General features: G+C 29.6%; 1 protein-coding gene across 6 annotated transcripts in view; it reads right to left on the minus strand.

Annotated features, from left to right (window-relative positions):
* Window positions 1-1,378: 1,378 nt before the first annotated feature.
* The window catches only part of LOC143067284 (fibronectin type-III domain-containing protein 3a-like), a 111,619-nt gene continuing 100,256 nt past the window's right edge, over window positions 1,379-12,741 (minus strand). For all 6 annotated transcript variants that reach the window (XM_076240414.1, XM_076240413.1, XM_076240412.1 and 3 more), the window contains 7 exons: window positions 12,450-12,641; window positions 11,648-11,722; window positions 11,090-11,343; window positions 10,398-10,598; window positions 9,925-10,091; window positions 8,535-8,659; window positions 1,379-7,787 (listed from right to left, as the gene is read on the minus strand). In XM_076240414.1, the coding sequence (XP_076096529.1) occupies window positions 7,440-7,787; window positions 8,535-8,659; window positions 9,925-10,091; window positions 10,398-10,598; window positions 11,090-11,343; window positions 11,648-11,722; window positions 12,450-12,641 (1,362 nt within the window). In that variant the 3' untranslated portion in view covers window positions 1,379-7,439. The remainder of the gene's footprint in view (window positions 7,788-8,534; window positions 8,660-9,924; window positions 10,092-10,397; window positions 10,599-11,089; window positions 11,344-11,647; window positions 11,723-12,449; window positions 12,642-12,741) is intronic.

Raw genomic sequence — 12,741 nt, forward strand, 5'->3', positions numbered from 1 at the left:
CATATGTACCGATAGATACATATATAAAGTACTGTCTTATAACAAGACGTATTTCATAAAAGGTTATTAGCTCACAGGTCAACAGTGGTGTAGTACATGTGACCTTTTCAGAGCAAGAGTTCACCCCTGGTTTAAATGGGGTTCCTGATTATCAATCTAGTTTTCTGTTGTGTAAAATAATTCTTATTTTTAATGTCATGATTATTTCTGTTATTAACTTCACTGTTGCTAGAGCTGTATTTATATTTCTCCAGTTAAAAGGATGTGTGTAAAAAATAAAATGCACTGTTAGTAAGGTATGAATTAATTTTCATATATCATTTGACAAAATTTGGTCGTTTACTTTTTTGTCACAGCGTTTTTTGTTTATTTTCGACTCATGAGTTCGAATGTCCTTTTGGCATCTGTCGCATTTTTTAGCCATAGAATTCGTGATATTCAGACCCGTGACTCAGCTACGTTTGCTTCATACTAAATCTAGTCAGCTGAAAACTATTTTTATACAGCACCATTCCATCAGTTACCCTTAAGGGAGCATTATCTCTCATATGATTTAATATTTCAGAACATCAGACTGTTCCTTAGAAGGTGCTGCTTAAAAATTAAAGAATCTTCAGAACAAAAGGTTACTGATTGAAAAATGTGAAGTCTTTTAAAAGTTAAATAGACGTCATTAAGACATTGTAAACCCTATGTGGAATATCTACATCACAGGTGACTACAGATATATATTCCTGTTTGTTGTATCATCTTGAGTGACAGCAAGGGTGACATTGGTGAGGCAGGAACTTCTTTTGGATGTTTGAGTTAATCAATAGTTAATTTGGATTCCTAATGCTCAATCTATTTTCTGGGTGTACATTATAGAATTCTGAGATTTTGGTTTGGATTCCTGCTCAATCTATTGCTGGGTATACATTGTAGAATTCTGAGATTTTTGTTTGGATTCCTGATGCTCAATCTATTTTCTGGGTATACATTGTAGAATAACGAGATTTTTGTTTGGATTCCTGATGCTCAATCTATTTTCTGGTTATACATTGTAGAATTCTGAGATTTATGTTTGGATTCCTGATGCTCAATCTATTTTCTGGGTATACTTTACAGATTTCTGGGATTTTAGTTTGGATTCATACCGCTCCATCTAGTTTATGGGTATACTTTGTAGATTTCGGTGATTTTAGTTTGGATTCTTAAAGTCAATCTATTTTCTGGGTATACTTTGTAGAATTCTGGGATTTGTGCCTGCTTTTTTAGGTATATAATATATGCCCTTCTTTCAACATAATATTTCTGATAGCTCCCTTGGTATCATTTGTTCTATTGACCACAGATATGTTCAAAGCAGCAAAAAAATAACAAAATTAAGTAAATAACATAAGATTTGAAAGTTTTATTGATAGAATATATATAATATATATTTACTTATGACCCAACATTACAGCATAATAAATATATTAACAACTATTTTGAACAAAGACGGGCATAAATTGTTAACTATTTCATCAATAGACCAATCCATAATTATTCATTTGTTTTGGATATCGTTTAAAGCTTCAGGTACGAACAACATGACAGATAAACCATTGTCTTAGAAGGAGATGTGTAAGGTAACTGGGCCAATATTTCACAACACATGTATTTAAAGGCAGTGAATCAACAGAATATGTAGGTTTCATAATGTAAGATACACAAATCGTTACTAATTCATCAATTGCTGATTTTAAACAAATATCAAGGTCATCAAAGATGTTCTACAGCAATTATTTTATTTAATCTTGTACTTATATGTAATTAATGTGTAATTTTTACTTATTTTGAATAGTTCCTTGCTAAACTTAGACATTAAAAACAAAATATCAAGAAGTGTATAATATCTCAATAAATAGTTTTTAAGCTTAAGAAAAATATTAATTATATAAAAATAAAAGCAGAAATTACTGATATGCATTTATGTAGTCAGATTGAAAAAGATAACTAAGATTTTATCTATTTATAAAATAACTTATTTTCAACTATCTCTGACCTCTGCCTTCATAATGTGCAATTAAAAGACAACAATTAATTTGTTCAAGAAGTTCTGGAAAGAGACCTACACACTAAGAAAAGGTTATCTAATACTAAACATTTTGAAATACAACCAATGCAAATCATATTTGAAATTAAATTCATCTGTATCAAAAATTTGTGAGTTTCTATAAATTAAACACTATGCAAAAATATTTGATTCAGTTATTATCAGATAAACACACTTAAAACAAATCACAAAAATATCCTAGAGATTCCTCATGCAAGACTTGCCCTACCTAATAACAATTTGTGGAGACAGTTCTATTGTGTGAACATTAAAAGTGATCAATATATAAACAAAATATAGATATGCAAGAGATATAGAATAAATGTCATGCTTAATGAACAAATATATAAGAAAGACAAAGGTACAATGTATAATACCAAACAAATAATCTCTATATATATTTTTGTTTACTAGTGGAAAAAGATTTGTTTGGTGGATTCTTAAATAAGTCTTTTCTAATGTTAAAAATTTTCATCTAATAACAAATTAACTAAATCGTAAATTTTTTTGATGAAATAAAACAATATTAACCTTTGTATATCTTCAAATTTGACAAAATAAAACTTTTATCATTAACTTGTAAATATGAGAAATACAGTTCTAAGTTTTTCCAATTTATGTAAGCCCAAAGAAATTGGAACCATCTGTGAGACAACCTAATCTGGCAAGAAAAAACATTCACTACAGGTTAAATACATCCAGAGTCTTGTATAAGAGTGCTCACTATTTCAGATCATTCTTTATTAACTATTTATAGTTTTATTTTTTTCCTGGAAACTGCACTCCTTAATACATCTGGATCTGCCTAATTTTTACTTCTAATTCACATAATATCTATAAATAACATTAAATTTTTAGTTGCTTTTCAAGGAAAAGATAAAACTTCTTATTGCACTCAATACTGGCCATTATCTTACAACCAAAGATTGGTTTACTATTTAGATGAGGGTTTATAGAAGATAATGCAGTAAGTTTTGTAAAGAGAGACTTGGTTATTAACAATGCACCACATAAATGGTTGTTCTACAGTGTAATCTGTCTGATATTACCATTGATAAAGCAGTTAACAATAATTTACATCTAATAAACAATTGATTAAGTTTTGAAGAGACATGAAAACCAGAAAACATTTAATAATGAATAAACCCCAATCCTAGATGAATGGTTTCTCTACACTAATGACCACATGATAAACATGTGATTTTTGTTGTTCAGCACCGTGTTTACAGGAAATAAAAAGATCTGGGCTATATTAATACACATAAAGAAATTTGGGTCACAAACACAATATTCACAATTGTACATTATTTGCCAATTTATTTTTGTACATTATGCACAACTTCATTTACAGATCATATTTCAAAATAACCTGGAGACAATAAATTTCACACTTATGTTTCTGTTCAGACTGCTGCAGCATATTTATTCTACCTCTAAGGTTAACCCAATGTTAAAATATGCTACCTGCCAATGTTTAAGTAAAAGTTTTAAAAAAAGTCATAGTTGCTTGCCCCAAATGCATTTTAAACCATTGATAAGCATTTATTATTTGTTTGGGTAGCAAGCCTATCCCATGCCTTAGCATGCAATCACATGCACTGCAGCATGATACTGTTTTTCAGTTTTTAGTCGAACCCATATCTTCATTGTTTTCCAACCCAATGTAAATTAATGTCAAGGTTGAAAATGGAGGAACATAATAATATCAATTATAGATTTTAAGATAAAAAAAATTTAAAATATGGGGAGCAAAAATTCATTTCATCAAAAACAAATCATTGCATGTAGAAACCTATAAGCAAAATCATTAATATCACTTGTAAAATGGTGTGGTCCCTTGTCATTGGGAAATAAACTCCCTTTTCTGTAAAATATCAGTATAATATTGGAAAAATGAACGGATATAAAGGAAGATATGCAGATGCATATATGGACAGTTGAACAAAACATATTATATTTATATGAAGTTCGCAAAAACTGTAAATTCTAGAGTATAACAATACCCTGCATTCTTTTTTTACACATACTATTAGTTACACCTTATATTGTCTAATAGAACATTTTATTGCCATAGAATTAATAATCTTAATTTTATATTAAAAATTATATATATTGGCAACCGTTCCAGTGTATATATATCACCTTGTCTAAGGCACAAATTTAAATTTTCTTTGCTTCTTCTTTTGCCTCTACTCCTAAAACTGGTCTGTCCTACTTAGTTATGCCCCTTTTCAGTCTAGTAACATTTTATTTCATCAATACTTTATTACCAAATTTTGACTAGCTCTATTACAAATTTCCAAGTATATTTCTGTCCTTCATGTTCTTTTGTTCACAGAGAGAGAAAGAGAGAAAGAGAGATACATTTATGTCTCCAGAATTTTGAAAATGTCTGTTTGATAATGATGCATTGAACATTTACATGCAGAAAATAAATCTCCTGATTGTTTTGCATTATATAATCACAAAGTTTACAAATAATTTGAAAATATAATACAAATACTATTAGCATTTATGTTTGACTAGTGTAGTATAGCTCCATGTCATTTTAAGATTTCAATCCCAAAAATACAACCTATAAATAAATAAGATGAATATGATCAATTATGCATTATGAATTATAATAAAGCAGACCTCTGTCAAAGATACTAACAGTGTGACAAACAATCTAACAGCCCAGTGTACATTATCCAGAATATGATAGCAAGTTTTATTTTCAAACTTTACAAAAGAAGTATTCTTTTGTACAAATTTTAAACTGTTGTAAAATTATACATATCTCATGTAAATACGCCTTAAATCTAACAATATACCATGAACAAATACATGGTAAAAAGTGGTACGAAAAACCTCACTACAATTTATTAATTTACAAAAGTATAAACCTACTTTTTTTCCTATTAAGAATGATTGATAAGTTTTTTTAAATGGTTCTTATACCACATATAGCTTTCATATATTATGATATTTAATCAGGTACAACATTATACACTGAAGTGCTGAATGTTTGTCACACAGTTTTACAAGAAGCAAAACATATCCCCTATCTTAATTTGTTCCAAATGATTGTTCTCTATCTTTTATCAATAAATTTACAATGCATGAATTTATGAAAATGAATTTAGCTGATCCCTCTTAACCAACTCTTAAAAGAAAAAATGTTTTAATGAGACTGGACTTGACGGTCAAAATCTTAAAATGACATTTACCCCTAAAAATGCCTCTGTATTTATGAATAATCACATGGTAAGTTATAATATATTGCTGTAACTGTATACACATTTCTCACATGCACATTTGGAAAATATAAATCAAAAGCTATCAGCATTACTGTATAATAGTAAGCTTTCTTTCTGATGATACATAATTGAAACTTACACATTACTAGCATTTATTATCAGGCTTTGATTTAATTTCAATTTTTTTTTCTTCAGAAATTGCTTCTTATTTTAAAATTTTCTGTTAGTGGAATTGGTCTATGATACTCAAAAATTTCACAACAAAATAAATTCCAAAATTTTTATCATTTAGTTTCAAGGTATTTTGGTCCCATGAAAAACCATTTTATATGCAGACAAATTTCTTTCAATCATAACCAAAGTAGAATATATAATACAGTGCTATGTTTTAATAATAAGTACTGCACAATACAACAGGATGTCAACTTGAGGTCTCTAAAAACTTCCATCATCTCAGGACCATTGATATCAAAAGTAACAGTAGACACAGTATTGTACTTTACAGAGCTTGAGCAATATAAGTTTATCTTGTATAAAGGGAGGTAACCACAGCAGATTTGTAAACTTCCATAAATCCTTTCTTACCCAAGAAATATTGAAAACAGTTACAGCAAAACATACAAGTAAGAATGATTTATGCTTATTTTATACTTTTTATTGCAATCATATATACAATATATTATCCTTTAATTATCACAGTTGCTAAATGTATAAATGAATTTTAACTTTGATTCAAATATATGAATATTATCAAGTTGATCTGTAAAACATTACTTCACCATTTCAGCTGAAATAAGGAAAGTTTGCTATTCGACTGATGCTGTACAGAATCGAACATATCTAAGAGTACTTTGTTTGTGAAAAGCACACATGAATATAGTATTGCTATGGTTTAAAATGATTTAATTCATTATACTTCTCATTTCATACCTTTAACAATGTATTAATTGGTTTGATTAAGAAATAGTTTGTGTAATAGCGTTGTATATATGATTGTAGATAAAAAGATATGTAACAAGCTTATATAATGTATCACATGAATTCAGTAGTTCTCCCACACAAGTATTGATGCATCTCTCACTGGTAATATTACCATTATATAAATAGTTCTCTGGTGGGATTGGTTGTATTGTTGATTGTGCTCATTGCACTATCTACTGTATAAAATAAGCTGAGAAGATATGGCATACTAATTCTAAATAGATAATCTTCAGGTTCCTGCATACATTTACTTTTCTTGTCTATGTTTACTATGTGAAAATGTTTATTTATATTATTTATTAATCAATGTTTTTCGAATTGATTATTTGAGTAATAGATTACACATTTTTTAGGCAAAATTTAAGATAAGAAATTTCTTCAGTATTGTAAATAAAAATTTAATATGATATATATTTCCATTACCTTAAATAATAAATGTATTCATGTTTGAATGTCCGTGCGGACCCTATATACAATACAGTGAGAGATGCATGCAACATATATAAAACTTCAAACAAATAATCTGTTCAATAAATACCACAAATAAAATATATTATTGATTTTTTTTTTTGGCAAAAATTTCACATTGACTACTTTATTCTACCTTTTATACTACAGAAGCAGTTATTCTAACAATCTGGTCTGGGGAAACCATGTCATGGAAGCAGTTTTAAATGTCAAAAAACATTAAAATTTGTTACAATGATTATGATTGGTCAATATTTATAATCTATTCACAGAAAGCTACAACAATGAGCTCATAACAACTGTCAGTCAGCCAATCGAATCACATTTAACAGGTAAACAACAATTTTTTTTAAAATCAGCCAATCATGTAACATGAAATATAATAAATACCCAGTAGAATGAATCCACCAACAAAAAGTTTTAACAAAATGGATTTGACTTGACAATAGCAATTTAACAAGTGTAAAGGCAGAAAAAATACCCACTGTGGAATACAACAAATATTTCCTTCCACCGGTGAGGTTAAAAATTGTAAAATGAATGACTGTATTCCACTCCAACCATGTAGTAATGCAATGAACACAAGTATACTTTGATGCCTCTGTGGCACCAATTCCTCACCCAAATGCTGATGCAATATCCTATTAGTTTGGAGACAATGAAGCAGACTCCTTTCACAATATATCGTCCTCTCTATTTGAATGCCCACTTGACCATGAAATAATCTGTTGCAGCAAAATAGCTACAAGAATGGCTAAAAACACAAATGCACACAAAATAATCACAGCACACTGTTGATCTGTCAATTGCTTTGGTTCCACAAATTTTGTTTCTGACACACGTGTATCCGAGGAAGATAAAGGTTCATGACCTCGTGTCATAAATGTGTGACTAGGACTGAATGCACCTATGACGTCCCCTGAACCATCGGAACAATGTCTTATTGCACAAACTCTCAACATGTAGTCTGTCTTAGGGTTTAAATTAGTCAAAAAGAACTGTGATTCAGGTCCACAATACACCTACAAAAGTAATTATAATATAGTAGTATGTCAGATCTAAATGTCTACATTCTTTTGCTAGATATTGTATGTGAAAGATATCTTTAATTTTTTTAAGGTATTGTATGTATAATATACCTGTCACATTTTTAATAACTATTGTATCTGTAATAAAGTAGACATATTGTTTGCTAAGAATTGTAAGTGTCATAAGCCTCGCATATTTGTTGCTAAGCATGGTATGTGTAATATACCTTGTGTATTTGTTGCCTAGTACTGTATGTAAAATATATTACACATATTTTTTCTTAGAAAACATATTTTATATGTAATATATATATTGTATGTGTAATATATCTTAAACAAGAATGTGTCCATAGTACATGGATGCCCCATCTGCACTATCACTTTCTATGTTCAGTGGACCGTGAAAATTGGGTACAGTCTCTAATTTGGCATTGAAATAAGAAAGATCATATCATAGGGAACATCTGTACTAAGTTTCAAGTTGATTGGAATTCAACTTCTTCAAAAACAACTTCGACTAAAAACTTCAACCTGGAGCGGGACAGACAAACAGACGAACGGACTCATGAACGAACAAACTGACGGACAAACGGACACACAGACCAGAAAACATAATGCCCATAAATGGGGCATAATATGCATTCCTTAACATTGTATATGTTATATACCAGGCACATTAATTATTTAGTATTGTATGTGTTACATACCTGGCACATTGTTTGCTTATTATTGTGTATTTACCTGTTTAAAGTCTTGATCTCTACAATATAACTGTAATATGTATGATATGGTATCAGAACCCATGGGTTTACATCCTTGCCATTGTACAAAACAGCTATGTAACTGAACATCCTCTACTGTGGGAGCTGAAATTAATATTATTAATATATTATAACAGGTTCTATGTTCTATTAATTACATGGTTACTTTTATGTATTTCTCTTTATCCTGCATTCCACAAATGAATAATGCTGATTTTTTTGCAATTTCTTTTGTATTTTAGTGATTTTTACAGAAAGAATAACTTCTCTGGACATAATATTATTTAATCTAATGCAACATCGTTTGTAACTTTCATTCTGATTGGGTAACGTCACTAATTTTCATGGCATCAATTCACAAGTAATGTGTCGCCAGTGAACTTAACTTGAGATCATCAAATCACCAACTGATGACGTCAGAGCTTAAAAAACAATACAGTTATCACCTAAATGCTGAATCTGCATATCAACTTTGTTTCATGGTGTAATTTTAATTCTTTTATTTGATTTCTTTACTTTTACTGTAATGCATCAAATGTTATCTTTCATGTTCCTATTCTTGTGTATGACAAACTTGTGTTTTATGTCACTAGTAAGCAACACATATTTTTTATAACTAACATAACCAAAGGGCCTTTCTTTATAAGAGTCTCTAAATCTTTTGCATTATATTTCAAGCTGATTTGCTATGAACTTTTGGTTAGTTGTTTACTCTTTAAGTTGCCTATTTGTATATCAAATTTGTTGTTTGTCATTCGAAAAGACTTAACAGCGATACTTTAAATTTACTAACATAAGACAAACTAATATCTAAATAATATTACCCTTGATGCAGGAATTCTTAAAATATTTCATTTTTTATAAAGGTATAGTTAACAACTAATGTTCTTAATGAACATTTTTTTTACCACATTTCATCATTTGTAAAGATAAAGTTTAAAAACTAATGTATTTAATTAGTACTACCTTTGATGCACAATTTTTTACAACATTTCATCTTCTTATTAAAAGGTATAGTTTACCACTTATGTTAAATTATAGATTCATTTATTCTTTATATTTACAAATTATTGAGAATTTCCATAAAGAATATTTTTACAATAACATTTTTAAACATACTTTTGAACAGTTCAAAAAAAGAATGTCATTGTTTTCATATACAAAAGTACAACAATATAAAAATGCTGCTTCCTTGGTTTGGCATTTTATTAAGCAAGCAATAACTTCATTAAAAGCAATTCAAAATTTGTAACAATAAAATTGAGAATTGAAATTGGGAATATGTCATAACACACCAACCAAAGAGCAGATAACAACAGCCCAAGGCTACCAATGGGTCTTCAATGATTGGTTAAAATAATGATTAATACCTTTGGGAGCAGGAGGTGGTGCTTTTAATGTGGTAAATGTATACACTTCTGAGTATGGTCCACTACCAGCAGCATTACTGGCAAATAATCGCAAGTCATAACTTGTCATCTCTTGTAATTTGTTTATTTTGTAGGAATTAGATGTGCCTTGGTATACCATTTGGAAGCTAAAAGAAAACAAAAATACTTTAATGGAACAATAAAGCAAACGGGAGATCAGTGAAAATTTTAATCTATTTTCTTGAATTTTCAGTTGATTTTTATTTTAAATCATTTTATTTATTATACAATTAAGTTATTATTTTTAAATGACTTTGATGTACTTTTCACAATAATAAAGATAGTGCATATAAACATAACAATCAATACATTTTCTGCATTTAAAATGAAAGGGTTTGACACTTTGGCATTAATGAAATTGTACAAAAGAATTAAGCAGATTCCAGTACTGTTTAAAAAGACCCATTTCTTACTTTCCATCTTCTTTTTCCATCTCTAAGGTGTAAGTGAGTAGATCCAGGTTACGACCATCACCCCATTTTAACTTGAGACTGTTAGGTGCGTATGATACGCATTCTAATCTTGATGGATTAGGAGGCAGAGGTCGAGTAGTAACCTTTACTGGAGAACTGAAAGCACCTACACCAATTCCATTTACAGCTTGTACTCTTATTCTGTAAATGTAAGAATGAAAATAATATATATATATAACTGTTTCATAATTGACATTTATTAATTTATTCATACATTCATTCTCATTGCCAAACACAGATGTTCTATTCATATTAGTATAATAGGAACTGACTTATCAGGAAACCTATAACTAATTAATGAACCATAATAATGAGGTCATGACCAGATGAACCCAGTCAGACAAGCCTGTAACCCTAACAACCATTTTAACTGCTAACTATAGTTAATACATTACTTTAAGAATAAGAGAAACTCAACATATCATGATATTTGTTGTCAATCAATAAACCATGAAGTAAGGTTAAAATTAACCCTTTTGGATGTATTACGATCTCTATGACCAGACTTACACTCAATCTATGTTTTAGTCTGAAAGTGTTGATTTTAACTACAACACTTCATCTCAGTAGTCAAACGAACTAACTGGGCATACTATTAATGAACAGCTTTAAGTTAAATACACCTCACTTACTTATATGAAGTTTCAGGAGCCAGCTCCTCAATAGTATATTCTGTAATGGCACCAATAGATATCAGTTGTTTCTCCCCAATGTCTAGGTTATATCCTATAATGTCACTTCCGTTACAGTTAGGATCTTTCCAGGTGAGATTAATTGTGGTGGCAGTAGCACTAGAACGTATGTGTATTACAGGTGAAGGACTAGAGGGGGGCGTGACCGTTGTGGCTACAGGACTGAAGGGACCAGCCCCAGCACTGTTGATTGCCTGTATAATGAATAAAACACATCTTTAGTATACAATAAATACATAGTGTTAGAGGAATTCATCAGAAAAATTAAATATAAATGTCTAATAGAGTAAAAGTGAGTCGGTAAAGTTATACATGTGTTCTATATAAAAAATCACAGAACCAAAAAATTATTCAACAATGCCCATTTTCTTATGAGCTGTAACCTAAGAGCAGAACTTGTTCATACAATAATTCCTAGTTAATGGTAAATGTATAATTTATCAAATATATAGCAGCATTTGACATTTAAGAACATACTTTCTAATTATAGTTTCTTACCTGAACTCTAAAACTATAAAGTGAAGCAGCAGTCAGACCTTTGACCTCATGACCCAGATTTGGACCAAGATATAACTAAAACAATAAACAAAGTCATCATAATATAAACAATAAAAAAATACTTATTATTGTAGATTATAATACTGTAAATTCAGAAATTATTGCGTGCATTTATTATTGCGATTCTGTCAATTTACACTTAAGTGCGATTTTAATTTTTACGATTTTGAGAAAAGTCATGCTTAATTCAGTTAAAATATTACAAAATGCGAGTTTTAATTATTGCGTTTACAACTTAGACGCATTATTCGCAATAATAAAAACCTCGCAATAATTTCTGAATTTACAAGTATATGAAACACTTTTACACTGATGACATAGCAAAAGAATTGTCACTCATCAAATAAAGTTCATCATTATCAATCTAAAAATACTTAAATGTTACCAGGGTTGCTAAATATACAACTTGAAAGTAAAGTTAATCTATTAAAAGAAAATCGTTGCAGTGAATACACCTTTAACTATTTGTAATAGTTTATAAATACACAAATTAAAATTTTAAGAAGGTTGGATTGCCTCCCCTGACTCACTGCAATAATGAATGTACAAAAATGTGTAAATAGTATATAAGATTATTCAATCCATATTGTATGAAAAAGGATTTATATAGGCTTTACCCTTGTACAATCCATCTGTTTAAATGAACATTTGACGTTTAATTAAGAAAATACTTCATAATATTTTACAAGAAAACTCCCAAAAAGAGATCTACTAATAAATATAATTCTTAGACAAACTATACCTGCATGAAATCTAGATCTGACTTGTGTTGCCATTCCACTCGATATTCTGTTATTGTAGCACCATTATTGACAGGGGCTTCCCAATTAACCATTGCACTGTGTGGAGACCGACATATAACCATAGGGGCTTTAGGTGGGTCTGGGACCCCTGCACCACTTACAACCTCTAAAGGGTCAGACCATGGTCCTCCCTAAAAATGTTATCATATGTTATCAATGCAATATATAAGTATAAGAATACATTTAAACAAAACAATTTTATTATATTGAAATAAAATTCTAATGGAAGTT

This window comes from Mytilus galloprovincialis, chromosome 3, assembly GCF_965363235.1.
Source record: "Mytilus galloprovincialis chromosome 3, xbMytGall1.hap1.1, whole genome shotgun sequence".
Lineage (NCBI taxonomy): Eukaryota > Metazoa > Mollusca > Bivalvia > Mytilida > Mytilidae > Mytilus > Mytilus galloprovincialis.